The 19,329-nt window shown below is 50.0% G+C and overlaps 1 protein-coding gene across 6 annotated transcripts in view; it reads right to left on the bottom strand.

Moving 5' to 3' along the window:
- garnl3 (GTPase activating Rap/RanGAP domain like 3) overlaps window positions 1-19,329 on the bottom strand; it is a 617,196-nt gene that overhangs the window by 292,238 nt on the left and 305,629 nt on the right. For all 6 annotated transcript variants that reach the window (XM_072488531.1, XM_072488532.1, XM_072488530.1 and 3 more), the window contains exon 4: window positions 15,416-15,515. In XM_072488531.1, coding sequence (XP_072344632.1) covers window positions 15,416-15,515 — 100 coding nt within the window. The remainder of the gene's footprint in view (window positions 1-15,415; window positions 15,516-19,329) is intronic.

The raw sequence follows: 19,329 nt of genomic DNA on the forward strand, positions 1-19,329 counted from the left end.
CACCATTCCCACATCATCACCACACCACTACCACACCATCTCCACACCATCACCACACCATTCCCACACCATCACCACACCACTACCACACCATCTCCACACCATCACCACACCATTCCCACACCATCACCACACCATCACCACACCATTCCCACACCATTCCCACACCACTACCACACCATTCCCACACCACTACCACACCATTCCCACACCATCACCACACCATCACCACACCATTCCCACTTAATCACCACACCATTCCCACACTACTACCACACCATTCCCACAACTTCACCACACCATTCCCTCACCATCACCGCTCCATCATGTACCATCATTACCATCACCATTTCATCACTATCACCACATAATCACCATCACCGCTCTGTCACCACAGCATCACCACGTAACCACCGTCACTGCTTCATCACCACACCATTCCCACATCATCACCGCACCATCACCACAAGCACACCACCACACCATCACCACAAAATCACCATGTCATCACCACACAACCAGCATACCATCACCGCTCCATTGCCACACCATCACCACAACACCGCCAAACCATCACCACACAATACCACACCATCACCATAACACCGCCAAACCATCACCCGGTCATCATCACATAAGCACCGCACCATCACCACTCCACCATACCCTTACGTACAATTGGAAAATTGCCCGATCCCTCCCACTACAACATTGCAGACCCGGCCAGAGCATTGCGCCCGCGTGTGCCCCTGGGAAAGTAGCAGGAATTCTGCACAAGTCCCCTCTCACTCACAACATGGAGCGGCCAAGTAATAGCAAGAAGCTGTCAGCACAGTGAGCTGAGTGAAGGATTGATTAATCGACAGGGAGTCCAGGAAAGATCAAACAGCTCTGCTCTACCCTGCTGGCCCACCCTCTCCTCAGCATCAGCAACGTGGCGGTCGCCTGATCTGAGTCTATCTAGCTCCCTCTGAGCTAATAAAAGATTAGCTTGTAATGTGCAACATTGATGTGTTGGACACCATTGTTAAATCTGCTGCAGAATTCTACTTGGCTGTTGAATAACATTGCAGCAGACTTCTCCAGCCCTGGGTGTGATCAACACACCAAGTAAATTAAAACTAAACCATGCTTAAAGTGCATTAAGGCCTGACTCCGTGGAAGGGATTGTCCGTTGGCTGATGCCAAAATCCCGAAACGCAACTGGCAGAAAATAGGTTCCGACGCTAAAATCACAACGGGAGGTGTTTTGCCGCTAAATCAGGATTCTCCGTCACCTCGACAGCGGCGTCAATGTGTTCCAGAATGCACGTACAGTAAACACTGTTTGCATGTCGTTAGCGAGCCCGGCCCAGTATTCGCCGGGGCCTCCGCGATGCTCCGTCTCCGATGGGCCGAGTTCCCGATGGGGCGGCTCACTTGTGCTTTTAAAAATCGTGAAACCAGCGAGGTGGCTGCTGAGGGGGCGAGAGGGGGGTAAGGAAAGTGTCCATGATCGCCATAGATTGCTGACAGTTGTGCCGCTGGCTGGGGGGCCTCTGTCAGGGCTGGGGGGGGGGGGGGGGGGGGGTGTATCGGGGGATGGCCAGGAGGCGGGCTGTGGGGTCGGAATGAATGGGCACGGAACACCATTGCCACAGCCGGCAAGGCAGCCATGCAGCTGCACACGCCGCTGTGAACTAAGGGCCACAAGTGGTACAGGTGTCCCCCCAGGTCACCTCCCAGGTGCTCTCTGGCCCCAGCCGACCCACCAGCTGGACGGGTGTGTTCCAGCACCACCAGTGCCATCGTGTTGGCTGGATGAGTGTGTGTGGGCAGTGTAATGTGTATATATGTGGCTGCAACTCGTCAGTCTCTCGAGTGTCAATCACGGACCCGGTGAATCTCGCACCGCTTCCCATTGGCATCGATTGTGTTCCAGGTGGCGCCGGTATTAGCCTCTCCAGTCGCTGAATCGATCCAGGTTCAGCGCCAGTTTTGCTGCCGTGAAAGTCCACGAATCCTGTTCTGGCGTCAACACTTAGTCTCGGGAACGGAGAATCCTGCCCCTTATCTGGAATGACACCAGCTAATATGTCAAGGTGCCAAACTCCTAACATAATATGATTCATGCTGTCATCACCTCGAATGACCCAAGTAACTCTGATGATCTCGGCTAGTTCCAGTCTCCTTTACAGTGCCGTCTTTCTGATTAAACATCCCTGTTCACTGAAAGCCTTGTCGCGTACAATCCGATAGAGATCTCCACAGCTTGCAACAAAGATTCAAATCCTTTCATTGCACAGCTGGTAAAATGTAAGCAGGGTCCAGGAGTTGATAGATTTCCCAGTGTTATGAAGACAATGAGGAAGATGTTCTCTGGTCTCTGGAGGACATGCCAAGGTAAGTACACACATTACTCACTCCGGGACAAGAAGAAACGCACCTTCAAATGCCTAATGTGTGAGCGGTCGCAAATCTGTGACTTGAATTGTTAATTAATACTTCCCCTGAGCAGCAGTCTGTACTTTGGGTGCTGGAGTTTTCAGCCAGCAGTTTATATGCCTGACCTCTGTCACCTGTAAAGGAGAAGCTGTAAATAATTTTACGTAAAAGCGTTTTGACACCAGCAAAGTAAGAAGATTACTGGCGAGCAGCCAGCAACAAGATCAGTTGTGAGTCTGCAAAGGGGGTGAGTGACAGTGGATGTGGGAACCCCGATAAGACACTGAAACAGAGCCCTTGGACGATAGAGTGGTCCCCACATACCACCTCAACTGCTATCGTGGCAGGGTTTCTTTTGGCAAATGGATGAAATTATGTATTTCCTGAGTGACACGGCAGTGACCTGGGAATTATAGTGTTGACATTGATCACTGACTGATGTCAGGAATGACACCAGCAGCAAATTGAAAAAAGTAAATTGTACAGAAGAGGAAAATGACTGGCACCTGCAAGAGTTTATCACTGAAGAAAAGTAGCCTTGTTTTATTCGTTCACGGGATGTGGGTTGCAACGGCTAGGCCAGCATTTATTGCCCATCCCTAATAGCCCTCGAGAAATAATAATAATAAATGGTGGTGAGTTTCCTTCTTGAACCGCTGCAGTCCATGTGGTGTAGGTACACCCACAGTGCTGTTCGGGAGGAGGTTCCAGCGTCTTGACCCAGCGGCAGTTAAGGCTCGACCATCTTTGAACTTCTCACACAGGCAACAAAGCTTATTAAAGGGAAATACCCACCGAGGTCAAGTGATCAGATTATTCTAAACACAAGGGTTTACAGACGATGCATGTTTTTCTAATGTGCTCTTCTCCCAAGTGTTCAATACGGAAGCAATTGGTCCTGCCCTTCTTGGATGACAGCACAGCCCCAATGTTGCTGCTGTTCCTATACTTTCATACATCAGAAAACCACTTTGAACGCTATCAGCTAAGGGAAGCTAAAATGGTCCCAGCGCCCTCGCCCTACTGCCCTGACATCCAACCTATCCCATTGCCTACCAAGATGTGGAGATGCCGGCGTTGGACTGGGGTAGGCTCAATAAGAAGTCTTACAACACCAGGTTAAAGTCCAACAGGTTTGTTTCGAATCACTAGGTTTCTGAGCGCAGCTCCTTCCTCGGGTGAATGAAGAGGTGGGTTCCAGAAACACATATATCAACAAAGTCAATGATAACTTCATCGATGATGTGTTGAAGGCTGCGAAAAAGATGTCGTCGTTTCTCCGCTCCGGGGAAGTACTGGACGACAAAGGGTACTCTGTCGGTACTCTGTTGCCTACCAACACATGGAACTTGCAGAACATACAAAGGACAACGAGCTTGATTAACAACGGCCCTTTGCTTTTCAGAGCCCAGAAGTTGGATTGTCCCAAGAATTATATCAAAAGCTTAGCATCTATTCCATGGAATAGAACCAGCACTGATCATGTACCATTAAGTACCATTTGCTTTCAATGTTAACTGATGGTGCTGTACCTCTCTCATACTATCCTTCACTCTCAAACCCTCTTTTTAAACTTACTCTCAGGATATGGGTGTAACTGCCAAGGCCACTTTGTTGCATCTCTAGTTGCTGACAGGTGGTGATGGACCTTCTATATGAATGGCTCCAGTGTTCAAGGTGATGGTGCACTACTGATGATGCAAGGTGCCATATCTCTCCTGGCGACACCCAGCTCTACTTCACCACCAACTCCCTCACCATTTCCACTGCCCCTGTGTTGTCAAACCGTCTGGTGTCCAATCCTGGATGGGCCCAAATTTCCTCCAGTTAACCGCAGGGAAGATCAAAGCCATTGTCTCCAGATCGTGCCACAAACTCCCTTCCTTAGCCATCGATTCTGTCCCACTTATTGGTCACTGCTTCAAGCTGAACTAGACTGTTCTCGACCTAGGCATCCTATCTGATCCTGAGCTGAGATTTGAATCCGCTCCCCCACCAACACCGACAAATCCCAACTCATTGATGTTCTCCACCTCAGTCTCTGCCTCAACCCAATTCCTACTGGAAAGCTTGCACATGATTTACTTCCCTCAAGATGCTCTCTGGCCAACCTTCCTCTTCCATTCTCCATAAACTTAACCGCATCCAAAATCTCTGCTCCCTGTACCTAACCTACAGCAAGTTTGACCCACCCATCACCCCTGTGATCACTGACCTACACTGGTTCCCAACGTAGCAATGGATCGATTGTTAAATTCTCATTGTCATCCCTCTCTGTGACTGCACTCCCCTTTCCCCCGCTCCTTCTCTCGGCCTAGGAGAATTGTGTGTGCCTCCAACCTCAGGCACTTGCGCATCCGCCTGTTCCTTCAGCACTTTACTGCTGCTCTGCCCTCGACCGTCAAGACCCTGATCTCTGGAATTCCCTCTGCCCCTCTCTCTCTCCCCATGTAAGACTATTCTTTAAAACCTACCTCGTGGACTAAGCTTCCGTTGAGCAGTCTTGACATCTTTGGCTGGGTGACAAATGTTTTTTCTTTTTATTGTCCCATTCCCGCTTCTGTGGCGATGCTTCGGGATACTTCATGATGCCAAAGGCTCTGCACATTGATGCAATTTGTTGACGGTGGCTCTGAAGATTTCAAAGCTCCATCATGGAACCCCGCTGCTGTAAACCTTTCCAGTTTTGGACATTTTAAGAAAACACCAGAAGCTATTTTTGCACGGGATGGAGTCCGAGGTTCTTTTTGGTGCTCGGACGCTTTTTTAACTAAGGCTTTGAATCATGACGTCAGCATGAGACAAGGAGGTGATTTGTTATGTTGTAGGTGTAACATAAGCGGCTTCCTTGTGGTGCACTTGACAAAGGAAGGTTCAGACGTGGAGATAACTTCAACACGTTTATTAAACTATTTACACTTCTATTACTCGGGTTCGACACTACTGCTAATCCTACTATAGCTCCCAGACTGACTAACCAGCTGCTGCAATCCACGTGGTGGGTGTAATATTGAATCAACCCTGTGCCTCTACTCACTGACTGTCTCCACTGGAAAGAGGCAGATCATGTGTGTGGTGTCCTTTATATATGGGTTGGTGTAATGCCCCCCTGTGGTCATGTCACCTCCTTGTGTATCGTGAATATCTATTGGTCGTCTCCTATCTAACTGATCTATTGGCTGAGTGTGTGTGTGTGATGTTTCTGGTGCTCCCTCTAGCGTCTAGCTAGCCTACATGCATTTACATTGATGCACGTCACCACAGGAGGGATACGCTATAGAAAAGCAAATTACCGCGGATGCTGGAATTTGAAACAACGGCAGAAAATGATGGGGAAACGCAGCGGGTCTGACGGCAGCTGTGGAGAGAGAGAGGAGAGGGAGCTAACGTTTGGAGTCCGGATGACTCTTCATCCAGCTTGTATGTTACACGAGGCTGTGCTGGGAAACAGCGTGTGTTGGGGCAGTCTCACACCGTTGCTGCCTTTTTCGTCCTTATGCTCTCTCGGCAAAATAATATTCTGAAGCAATGCTACCACAGGGCAACGTGATTTATTTTTACATCTTTCTGCAGTGAGAAAAAATCTAACTCGCCCGTATTGATGATGCTCACAGCACTATTAAAAAACAGAAATTATATATATTGATAATTAATCATTTTAGTGTGCTTAGATTAGAGTTAACAGCTTTGGGGAAATGCTAAATACATTTTTATGCAAGTGTAAAGCAAATCAATAATTAAATGATGGGATGCCTGTGGTAATCCTTTCGATGTGACACGAACCGCACATATGTTTTAGTGGGGATAAAAACAGATGGGAGGCTGAGCATTTTCACAACCTACAGATTAGTTTGACATGCGAGGGTTCTTTTTTTTTCAAAATGGCACAAATTCCATAAAGTATCACCAGGTTATGAGTCATGACATGAATGTGAGCCAGGCTGCAGCCATGGCATCCGGAGATGGCTGCTATATTATTAGACTCTTCAGCTGTCTTTGTTTTGCAGGGTTTTCAGACCGAATTTAGTTATTGCCGTTTTTACTGACTCAATGCAGGTTTGTCTTTTTATAAATTTTCTTTACTAGGTCACAGAAACAATACTAATCTCATTTGAGAATATATTAATTTGTGTGGTAACTACTCCTGCACAGATAAGGGGGCCGGATTCTCCGCACCCCGACGTCGAAATCGCCTTCTGCAACAGGGCGGAGAATCCGTTTTCCCGCACGGAATCGGGGCCGGTTCTGCGATTCCCCCCCCGAAAGGCGGCGTACTTGGGGAATTCCCGACGGCGTATTTCTAATGCGGTCCTGCCGTCTAGGAAACTCGCGAGGCGGCTGCGGACTCAGTCCGCGGCTGCCACAGTCGGGGGCGGGCCGATCAGAGGGAGCCTCATTCGGGACTGGGGGCTATGTGTGCGGGCGGTCCGGTTCGGGCGAGTGGCCGATCGGGGGCACTATTTCGACGGTCCAGGTCGATGGGCTGAGTCCGCCATGAGAACGGTGCGGCCGCTGGAGGCGGCAGCTGTGAGCATGCACGGCCTCTGACCCGGAGGTGCAGGGTAGGGCCGTATCGGCAGCTGGAGCTGCAAGCTCAAATCAGTTGCCTGCTAGCCCCCTGCAGGGCTGTGAATCTGTGGCCTTTTGATGCCAGTTTCCCTGGTGTAAAAGACCACAGTTTCCACAATGGCGTGGGACATAGTCCCCAAAACGGCGAATCCAGCCCAAGGTTCGTGGGTGAGAGAGAGAATGATAAAAACAATTCGAGCCTGTGTAATGGGTCCAGTCCAGAACCCCAATTTTAGTTAAGATCCCGGACATGAACCCAACTATTGTATTTGGTGAAACTGTGCGGAAATGTTACTACAACCCAGGAGTGATAACACTGACCTGTTGACAGCTTTCATGTTAAACACAAATTTTAATTTGAACACAATATTAAGCACATTAGCAACACATAGCTTTACAGTTAACAGGTACAACATTTTAACTTGCTTCCTGAAACCTGCCTTTACATCCCAAATAGCAAACCTATGTATTTCATGTACCACTTACGTCTAAAATTAACAACTAGGTTTTACTTGCTTATCTTGGTGCAGAGTCCTTGGAGAGAGAACTGCATTTTAGGACCAAGCTGAAAAATTTCTGCTGTACTTAATAATATAATAATAATAATCTTTATTAGTGTCACACGTAGGCTTACATTAACACTGCAATGAAGTTACTGTGAAAATCCCCTAGTCGCCACACTGAGGGAGAATTCTGAATGTCCAATTCACCTAACAAGCACGTCTTTTGGGACTTGTGGGAGGAAACCGGAGCACCCGGTGGAAACCAACGAAACATGCAGACTACAATCTACAATCAGGTAAAATGGCTTTTGTTTACAGTTCTACCAAACATACAATCCATAAGCATTTTAACCTCGCTTTTAATAATATTACGGCAAAAATACAAATGACAATTTCTTATGTTCATCACACGTGTCAATTCCCGCCGACCACTGTTCAATGCGAAAAGAATCCCAAGCCAAATGATCAAGTACAAATCCAGACCCAAATCCTTCTCTTGATTGCAGATTTATTTACAGAATGCACTATCACATGTCTCTGCCTCCTTGCCACCTACCACTCCAATGTCCCAGCATACCTTTTTTATATGTGCTTAAGGCACTTCTTCAATCAATACCCTCCACCTGTGTATCCTTAAGCTTAACAATACCATTAACAGAACATTGTATTCACATCTCTGCGGGATGTCTCAGGCAGGATTTTTCCAGACCCGCCTCCCTCAGATTGGAAATTCCCGCCCGAGGCCAATAAGCCTTTTGCTTGCCCGTCGGATTCTCCATCTTGCCCATGACAATTCCCGCGGCAGGCGGAACCGGAAAATTTGGGACTACTAGTTTCCACGGATAACACAGTACAAAGAAATTTCTCATTGCCACAGATATGGTTAGAGAAAGTTACAGTGTGCAACAAGACCACTCTGAAATTGGAGAAAACCTCCCCTGATTTCAGTACAGTCACAAAGATACGTTACAGATAAAGCAACATGCTAAACGTAATCAAAGGAGTGGGTGGGTGGACACTGATTTTATCAAAGGCTGCAATCAAAATTAGGAATGCTTGCTTTGTAAAGATCAAGCTGAAAAACTTTGGAAACTCAGAATAAAATGGGGGCTGCCCACCCCAACCTTTAGAATGACCCATCTACAAGAATCGCAGATTCTATTGAGAAGGAAATTACATTGAAAAGTCTACCTTTAAATTTGGGGCGTCTTCTGTGGAGGCATGCTTAAAATGCAAATACAGACTGCAAGGTTTCAGCATCTGAGTGAAACTTTGTCAAAGCATCAGTGATCAAAAGCACTTTGATTTTAAAATCAGCTTTGAGTCCGCCATCAATAAAATTCATTATCCAGATACTTGTCCATATTTTGCCAAGCATTAACTGTTGGTTTGAATGTTAATACCTGAAAACTAATCACCTGCAGAGCTGTTTGATCACAAACTATTACAACAATGGTGTCTTTAACATAACAAACCACCCCAAGACACCTGACAGGTTTTTTATGAAGCACATTTTGATATCGAAGCCCTTAAGGAGATATTGGGGCTGATGACCAAAAGCTTGGTCAAAAAGGCAGATTTTAAGGAGTGTCTTGAAGGAGGAGAGGAAAATACAGAGGTTTAGGGAGGGAATTCCAGAGCTTCAGGCCGAGGCAGGCGAAGACACCACGACCAATGATTGGGCCATAAGGGATGCTCCAGAGCCAGGATGTGATGAGTACACATGGGTAGCGGGATTAGGTGAGGTTACAGAGACAGGGGACAGTGAAGACATGGCGGGATTGAAGCGAGATTCTCCACTCCCGCGCCGGTTGGGAGAATCGCCTGCGCCGCCAAAATTTCCCGGGACGCCGGTCCGACGCCCTCCCGCGATTCTCCCAAGCGGCGGGAACGGCCCCGTCGAGTTCCGCGGGCCGCAGAATCGCCGGAGACACCCAAAATGGCGATTCTCCGGCAACCCCACTATTCTCAGGCCCGGATGGGCCGAGCGGCCAGGCCAAAACGGCGGGTTCCCCCCTGGCGCCGTCCACGCCGACTGGCGCCCAAAACGGCGCAAATCAGTCGGGCATCGTGCTGCCCCAAAGGTGCGGAATGCTCCGCATCTTGGGGGGCCGAGCCCCAACCTTAAGGGGCTAGGCCCGCGCCGGACTAATTTCCGCCCCGCCAGCTGGTGGAAAAGGCCTTTGGTGCCCCGCCAGCTGGCGCGGAAATGACATCTCTGGGCGGCGCATGCGCGGGAGCGTTAGCGGCCGCTGACGGCATTCCCGTGCATGTGCAGTGGAAGGAGTCTCTTCTGCTTCCGCCATGGTGGAGACCGTGGCGAAGGCGGAAGGAAAAGAGTGCCCCCACGGCACAGGCCCGCCTGCGGATCGGTGGGCCCTGATCGCGAGCCAGGCCACCGTGGGGGCACCCCCCTGGGCCAGATCGCCCGTGCCCCCCCCCCCCAGGTACCCGGAGCCCGCCCACGCCGCCTTATCCCGCCGGCAAGGTAGGTGGTTTAATCTACGCCAGCGGGACAGGCATTTTAGCCCATCCGGGCCGGAGAATCACCGGGGGGGGGGGGGGGGGGGGGGGGGGGGGCCTGCCAACCAATGCGGCGCGATTCCCGCCCCCGCCGAATATCCGGTGCCGGAGAATACGGCAACCGGCGGGGGCGGGATTCACGCCAGCCCCCGGCGATTCTCCGACCTGGCAGGGGGTCGGAGAATCTCGCCCCAGGTCGCTGCCGCCGGGAACAGCGCGGGAATGCTGGGGGGGGGGACGGCCTGCAGGGGTGGGGGGGTGATCCTGCACTGGGGGGTACCTCAAATGTGTCATGACCCGCGATCGGTGCCCACCGATCGTCGGGCTGTCCTCTCTGAAGGAGGACCTCCTTCCTTCCGCGGCCCCGCAAGATCCGTCCGCCATCTTCTTGCGGGGCGAACTCAGAGAGGACGGCAACCACGCATGCGCAGGTTGGCGCCGGCCAACCCGCGCATACGCGGGTAACGCCAGTTATGCGGCGTTGGCCGCGTCATCAGTGCGGCGCCGCCTTTACGCGGCGACAAGGCCTGGCGCGTGTAGATGACGCGACCCCGATCCTAGCCCATTGTCGGGGCCTGAATCGATCGGGCTCGGGGCCGTTTCGCGCAGTCGTGAACCTCGACGGCGTTCACGACGGCGTGGACACTTCGGCGCGGGAGTGGAGAATCCCGCCCCCAAGGACTATCATTTTAAAATGAAGACATTGATTGACCAGTAGGTCAGTGAGTACAAAGATGATGTGGGACAGGACTTTGTGCAAGTTAGGATACGGACAGCTTGCGGGCGACTTCAGAATTACAGAGGCTGGAATGTGGGAGACCAGCCAAGAGAGTATTAGCATCATCAAGCCTAGAGGTAACAAAGACATGGATGAGGGCTTCAGCAATGGATAGGCTGAGGCGCGCAACGTTACAGAAAATAGCTCACCCTATTGCTTGTTATTCTTTCATGGGGTGTGGCTGTTGATGACAAAACCACCCTTTGTTGCCTATCCCTCATTTCCCGTGATCTGAGTGGCTGGCTGGACCATTTCAGAGGGCAGGTAGGAGTCAACCACATTGCTGTGGCTCAGACCAGATATGGACAGCAGATTTCCTTCCCTAAAGGCCAGCAGTGAACCAGGTGGGATTTTTCCAATACTCAATGGTAGCTTCACCATTATTGAGGCTAACTTTTGAATTCCAGATTTAAGTGGATTCAAACTCCACCAGCTGTCATGGCGATTGGGAGGGGGAAAGCACATTGGCCTGATGCCTGGGGTGGGGAGGTAGTGGAGAGGGGGTTCGATCTCTATGCAGACGGGCTTGCCGGCGCGTTTAGGACCCGCTCCTCCCAGTGTTGGTGCAAAAGTGCCCTCACACCCAAAAAGCAAATTTAGGAGTGTGCGAGGATTGCGATCTGGATCGTGCCAATCCCCCCAATGGGAATCGCACTGCATTTCCCGCTGGAGAGTTCCACCTGGATTCTCTGATTGGGAGACCAGTGCGCGATTCTCCGTTGCCTGATCGGGCGAAGAATTCCCGTTTGCGACAGAATCAGGGCAGTTTTCCGGATGCTCCGCCCCATCCAAATTGGTATCATCTAGGAGCGCGGCGCACGCCGTTGCAACAGCGACAGCACGTGTCGCTTTGAGGCCCTCCTCCGAAGCTCCGCCCCCAATGGGCCGAGTTCACAACCGCGCGGGTCGCGTGTGGTCTGGGTTTTCGTAAACCCGGCGTGGCGGCTATGGACTGTGTCCAGTGCCGCCACAGTCGCAGGGGATCCGTACAGCCAGCACAAAGGACTTTTGGAGAGGGCTGGGGTGGCTGTTGGGGGGGTTGGCGAGGGGGAGGGGTCCAGGGGGACACTATTTAGCCGGCCGGGTCCGTACACGGTCATGCCATGACGCAACCGCTGCAGGTGGTCACCGTGCGCATGCGTAGCCACGGACCCAGCAATTCTCCGGCCTTTTATATCGGGAACGCCAGGTGTTTTACCCGGTGTCGCCGCTAGGTCCCCACTGGGCGGAGTATCAGTGCGGGGGCAGCGCCGACATTTTCATTGTAAAACTAGACACTTCCTCCGGACAGCCTCAAAATGGGAGAATCCAGCTCCAAGTTCTCCCGCCGGAGTACAATCGCTGCTGGTTTGGGAGGATTGGGCCACCATTATGATCAGCAGCCGGATACTGAGGTCTGGCGGCTGGCCCCTCTCCCCCCACAATGCAAATCCTGCCCCTCCGGCTGACAAGTAGGGGCATCTCCCCCCCCCCCCCCCCCCCCCCCCCCCCCCCCAGTGGTGAGATGCACTCCAATGTCTGATGCATCAAGAACATCTCCGAGATTCACCAGTAATACTTGGAATCATTTTTAAAATTGTCGTATGCCACGATAATCAATTTAAAAGCGTTAGGTGGTTAAAATATATCTCATGCCATGTCAATCTGTTGCATTTGGTTTCAGTGTTTCGTGTGGTTTTAAATTAATTTCATTATTCTGGACTCCCCTGAAATATGTTAAAGTCATAGAGGTTCATAGATGAGAAAAGGCCCTTCGGCACATCACATCAGCGCCGGTCAAAACCAACCCACCTACCCACCTTTTTCCATCACCTGGCCCATAGCCTTGTCTGCCTTAGCATCGCAGGTACACATCTAAATGCTTCTTCAGTATTATAAGGGTCTCTTCCCCCACCACCCTCTGGGTGAAAAGGTTTTTACTCACATCCTCTCTAAACCACCTGCCCCTTACCTTAAATCTGCCCCTGATCATTGATCCCCCCCCCACCACAAAGGGAAAGGTTTCTTCCTGTCTATTCTGTTTACTCCCCTCATAATTTTAGACATCTCAATCATGTTATAAAATTTCCGTAATAAAGATTATCCTGTTAATAACCTGTAGTCACTACACGTCTTGCCATTGCCTTATCCCTGCAGTAATGTTGCCAGTTGCTAGAATCCAGCCAGCAGGACCTCCGCAGATAGTTACCTGCTGTACAGACTTATGAACGACACGGTTTAGAGATAGGTCCAGACAAGAAGCAGACTGCGCACATACCAGAAATGTGGCCACTGAACATTCCCAAACTTTATCTGGAACCAACATTTAAGGGAATCCTAATCTCCTTCAAAGGGGAACAATTTCACCCAAAACATGCATTGAATAACACCTTTAACAAAATCAAAAGACTTAAGGTGTTTTCGAGACCCCATTACCTAGCAGTGGGAGATGGCTGAAGGCATGGTATGTTTTAAGGAAGCTTTTGAATGAACTGTGTTTTTTGGGGGAGTGGTGGAGGCGATGGGGAGGGGGGTAGAAAGGGGGGCGGGGGGGGGGGGGGGGGGGGTGGGGGGAGGTTTGCAGAAAAAATTCCAGAATACAAGGAGGGGTGGATTGAAGTTCTGTCACCAGTGGTGGAGCTGAGAGAGGGTGGGATGGTGAGGAGTTGTGGGAGGGGGTAGGGGTGTTGGGATGGGGGAGGGGAGAGTTGCAGAGGGGGAGGGCGGAGCTGGGGAGGGGGGTAGTTGGAGGATGGGCGTGTTGGGGGTAGTTGGGAAGACAGGTAGTTGGGAAAAGGATTACTTGGGGGTGGTGGGGGGAGTTGGTGTCGGGGTGGGGGAGTTGGGGTCGGGGAGTTGGGATAGGGGTGGGGGAGTTGGGGTCGGGGTGGGGGAGTTGGGGTCGGGGTGGGGGAGTTGGGGTCGGGGTGGGGGAGTTGGGGTAGGGGTGGGGGAGTTGGGGTAGGGGTAGGGGAGTTGGAGGAGGGAGTGTTTGGGTGCGGGTGGGAGGAGGAATTGGGAAGGGAGAAGTTGGGGGTAGTTGGAGATGGAGGTAATTGGGGGAGTTGGGTTAGGGGGTCGTTGGGGCAGAGGGTGGGGGGGTTTGGTTGCGGGTGAAGAGAGTTGGGGAGGAGGAATTGGGAAGGGAGAAGTTGGGGGTAGTTGGGGATAGAGGTAGTTGGGGGAGGTGGGGGGAGTTGAGTTAGGGGGTCATTGAGGCAGAGAGTGGGGGTGTTGTGGGGGCCTGTTGGAGAGGGAGGATTTGGGGGTAGTTGGAGAGGGGGTAATTAGGGAGAGGCAGTCGAGGCAAGGGTAGTTGGAGTGGGTAGTTGGGGAGAGTTGGCAGAGCGAGTAGTTGGGGAGAGGATAGTTAGGGAAGGTGAGAGGGAGTTGGGGGAGGGAGTAGTTGGAGGAGAGGGGTAGTTGGGGTGAGGGGAGTTGGCGCAAGTGGAAATGAGGCAGGTGGGCGTTTGGGGAAGGTGGAGAAGTGTGGAGAGAATGCCAAGCAAGCTGGATCTGAAAGCGCAGAGGCTGGACACTGACTCGTATGCAGAAGTAAAAGAGGCAACAGAGGAAGGTATCCATGTGAAGGAACTAGAGGAAAACAAGAACTTGCACTGAAGCATTCTGGAAATATGGCAGAATCACTCAGGTCCCCTGTCTGGCTCCTGAACATACTTAACACGAGTGGTCGAGATCCTCGGCAGCAATCTCTTATTGCTTGGATTCCATGTTGCCAGCAGCTTAACTCCACAGACCAATAGGTAACCCAGTTTTAAAAGGGCTGATGCGGTCTGTTGGATCGCTTCAATATTTTATAGTCTTAATATTGATTCTCCTCACAGAAGTGAGGGCACTGATACCCGTACTGATCTAACAATAGCCAGCACGGCACATGACTCCGCACACATGAGTAATGAAATTACAGCCTGTTGTATACATAAACTTCTATTGTTATTGCACTGGAACTGTAAGTGCAGAATAACTACAGCTTCAAAGATAGAATTCAGTCATGGTGAGGGTGGGAAGCTCTGGAAAGTAAGTGGAGGGCGGGGGGGGATGGGACTGGGAGACCGGGTTGTGTGGGGGGTGGGGGTGGAGTGATGGTTCTCTCAGTCCTCTTTATTAGCTTACAATAAGAAACAGTCTAGATTTTGGACCATTACAACAGCAGCATGTTCAATATCTGTACAAATTAGATTGTCGTCTCTCAGCAATTCTCACAGTGGCGGAATAATTAATATGGAAAGCTAATCTCTAAGACAGTGACAAGTTCAAATTCATTACCGCATCAAGTTCTGTATCCTGTTTCCACAGCTACGGGAAGGGGCTTTGTAAAAACCCAGTCAGTGTTTGCACCGTAACAGCACATTCTGCCGTAATGTTCTCAGAGATAGAAGCTCCAGGCCAACCTATCTGTGAACATTAAAAATTTACCAGTCTCTGCTCACACACGCTCTCTCTCACACAGAGGGCACTGTGCACTTTGCTAACAGGGTCACGCTGGAAAGGCTACCATGGCCATCTGAAGGCACAAGTCCTCCAATCGGAAAGCCTCCTGCCGAGCACCCAGGCTCATTGGCAGCCATTTTACAGCGTTTGACCCATTAAAAGGCACCACCTCCAGTTGCAGCATTACCTTTGCCTAGAAAATACTTGAAATACCATCTGGTGTGATATTCTGGATTCTCCAAATGCACATCGGTCCGATGCCACGTTCCTGGTGTGTAGTCAATGTTCTGGAAATAAAGAGACAGTGACAGGCATTAGCATTTATCGCTTTACGGTCCTGTTTCTTCTGAAGCTGAGACATGTAGGTGAGGCCTTAGCAACAACCAATAGTGCTTAGGCGCTCTGTAATTTAACGCTGCGTGAGTGACAATCCGGTAGTACGCAGCCTCTGGCCGCAAGATCGCAAGAAACAACTAGCCAAAGCCTTTTCGATGTTGTACTTCAAATCCCTTCTCCTTACCATCTCCAATCATGACACAATCTTCCTCTGAACACCACCAGGAATGGTGCCACCCCCTTGAGCTCCAATCCCCATTCTCACACAAGGTTTCAGTGGTCCACGTTCAGGGCAGTCGCTTCAGATTGAGTTAAAGGACTGACCCCCGTTGTTTTTCGGGGCCAGGCGCAGAGCTTCATTTGGATTTGGATTTGTTTACTGTCACGTGTACCGAGGTACGGTGAAAAGTATTTTTCTGTGTGCGGCTCAAACAGATCATTTAGTACGTGAAAAGAAAATACATAATAGGGCAACACAAGATACACAATGTAAATACATAGACACCGGCATCGGGTGAAGCATACAGGAGTGTAGTGTTAATCAGGTCAGTCCATCAGAGGGTCGTTTAGGAGTCTGGTAACAGTGAGGAAGAAGCTGTTTTTGAGTCTGTTCGTGCGTGTTCTCAAACTTTTGTATCTCCTGCCCGATGGAAGAAGTTGGAAGAGTGAGTAAGCCGGGTAGGAGGGGTCTTTGATTATGCTGCCCACTTTCCCCAGGCAGCCGGAGGTGCAGATAGAGTCAATGGATGGGAGGCAGGTTCGCGTGATGGACTGGGCGGTGTTCACGACTCTCTGAAGTTTCTTGCGGTCTTGCGGCCAGAGACCGTGTACTACCGGATTGTCACTCACGCAACGTTAAATTACAGAGTGCCTGAGCACTGGCAGCTATCCTGTGGGTAGTGCCCGACCTGTTGGTACTCACAGCTGCTGACAAACCAATCGCCCTCACACTGCTTCCAATTAACAGAAACACAGTGGCACTGCGGACGGACAGTGCCATGTGGGAGTAGCGTGTTCACAGCACCCCAGGAGTGTACATTGCTGGGGGCAGGGTCAGTGCTCCGCACTTCCCACTATCCTGGACTGGGACTGTTCTGGCTGGGCTCTCCAAGTGAAGCAACTGAGGTGAGGTCTCACCATCATCTGGGTTTTCTAAACAGCTGCAATATTAAAATGTCAAATCAAGTGAGAGCTTTGTGGGTACTTCTAAAAGAAAAACGATGAAAAGGGTAGTTTTTGTTTCTCAGGCCAATTTTCCATCACCAGAGGTAAAAGTGTCATTTAAACTGCATGGCAGAGACTGCAGTTTCCATGTTGGGGGGGTTTCCGTATGTATTTGAGGTTTCACGCATGAGAACCTAAAGAGCAGGCCAGGAATGGTAACATCAATTGTGACATCAATGGTAACATCAATTGTGGATTAGATGGAGGAACGGGGGGGGGGGAGAGAGAGCACTCAACAGCCAATGAGTTACCTTGCCCTACAATGCCCAGATCATCTGTTTTGGGCATGGGTAGAGAGATAAATTTGCCAGGGCCCACAGATGGAGGAATGGAGCAGCCCTGTTCCTGTAGGTCGATAAAACAAATTACCTTAACCATTACGAGTAATAAAGCATAGATATCCCAAATCACATGTGATATGCGGGGACCGTCAACAGAACCAGGACCATAGAACATAGAACATAAAACATTACAGCGCAGTACAGGCCCTTCGGCCCTCGATGTTGCGCCGACCTGTGAAACCAACCTAAAGCCCATCTACACTATTCCCTTATCGTCCATATGTCTAACCAATGACCATTTGAATACCCTTAGTGTTGGCGAGTCCACTACTGTTGCAGGCAGGGCATTCCACACCCTTACTACTCTCTGAGTAAAGAACCTACCTCTGACATCTGTCTTATATCTATCTCCCCTCAATTTAAAGCTATGTCCCCTCGTGCTAGACATCACCATCCGAGGAAAAAGGCTCTCACTGTCCACCCTATCCAATCCTCTGATCATCTTGTATGCGTCAATTAAGTCACCTCTTAACCTTCTTCGCTCTAACGAAAACAGCCTCAAGTCCCTCAGCCTTTCCTCATAAGATCTTCCCTCCATACCAGGCAACATTCTGGTAAATCTCCTCTGCACCCTTTCCAATGCTTCCACATCCTTGCTATAATGCGGTGACCAGAATTGCACGCAATACTCCAAATGCGGCCACACCAGAGTTTTGTACAGCTGCAACATGACCTCATGGCTCCGAAGCTCAATCCCTCTACCAATAAAGGTTAACACACCGTACGCCTTCTTAACAACCCTCTCAACCTGAGTGGCAACTTTCAGGGATCTATGTACATGGACACCGAGATCTCTCTGCTCATCCACACTGCCAAGAATCTTACCATTAGCCCAGTACTCTGTCTTCCTGTTATTCCTTCCAAAATGAATCACCTCACACTTTTCTGCATTAAACTCCATTTGCCACCTCTCAGCCCAGTGCTGCAGCTTATCTATGTCCCTCTGTAACTCGTAACATCCTTCCGCACTGTCCACAACTCCACCGACTTTAGTGTCATCTGCAAATTTACTCACCTATCCTTCTACGCCCTCCTCCAGGTCATTTATAAAAATGACAAACAGCAGTGGCCCCAAAACAGATCCTTGTGGTACACCACAAGTAACTGGACTCCAGTCTGAACACTTCCCATCAACCACCACCCTTTGTCTTCTTCCAGCTAGCCAATTTCTGATCCAAACTGCTAAATCTCCCTGAATCCCATGCTTCCATATTTTCTGCAGTAGCCTACCGTGGGGAACCTTATCAAATGCTTTACTGAAATCCATATACACCACATCAACTGCTTTACCCTCATCCACCTGTTTGGTCACCTTCTCAAAGAACTCAATAAGGTTTGTGAGGCACGACCTACCCTTCACGAAACCGTGTTGACTATGTCTAATCAAATTATTCCTTTCCAGATGATTATACACCCTATCTCTTATAAACCTTTCCAAGATTTTGCCCACAACAGAAGCAAGGCTCACTGGTCTATGGTTACCGGGGTTGTCTCTACTCCCCTTCTTGAACAAGGGGACAACATTTGCTATCCTCCAGTCTTCTGGCACTATTCCTGTTGACAAAGATGACTTAAAGATCAAAGCCAAAGGCTCAGCAATCTCCTCCCTAGCTTCCCGGAGAATCCTAGGATAAATCCCATCCGGCCCAGGGGACTTATCTATTTTCACCCTTTCCAGAATTGTTAACACCTCCTCCTTATGAACCTCAAGTCCTTCGAGTCTAGTAGCCTGAATCTCAGTATTCTCCTCGACAACATTGTCTTTTTCCCGTGTGAATACTGACGAAAAATATTCATTTAGCACGTCTCCTATCTCCTCGGACTCCAAACACAACTTCCCACTACTGTCCTTGATTGGCCCTACTCTTACCCTAGTCATTCTTTTATTCCTGACATATCTATAGAAAGCTTTAGGGTTATCCTTGATCCTACCTGCCAAAGACTTCTCATGTCCCCTCCTGGCTCTTCTTAGCTCTCTCTTTAGGTCCTTCCTAGCTAACTTGTAACTCTCGAGCGCCCTTACTGAACCTTCATGTCTCATCTTTACATAAGCCTCCTCCTTCCTCTTGACAAGTGTTTCGACTGCCTTAGTAAACCACGGTTCCCTTGCTCGACCACTTCCTCCCTGCCTGACAGGTACATACTTATCAAGGACACGCAGTAGCTGTTCCTTGAACAAGCTCCACATGTCCATTGTGCC

Source organism: Scyliorhinus torazame, chromosome 22 (genome assembly GCF_047496885.1).
Source record: "Scyliorhinus torazame isolate Kashiwa2021f chromosome 22, sScyTor2.1, whole genome shotgun sequence".
Classification (NCBI taxonomy): domain Eukaryota; kingdom Metazoa; phylum Chordata; class Chondrichthyes; order Carcharhiniformes; family Scyliorhinidae; genus Scyliorhinus; species Scyliorhinus torazame.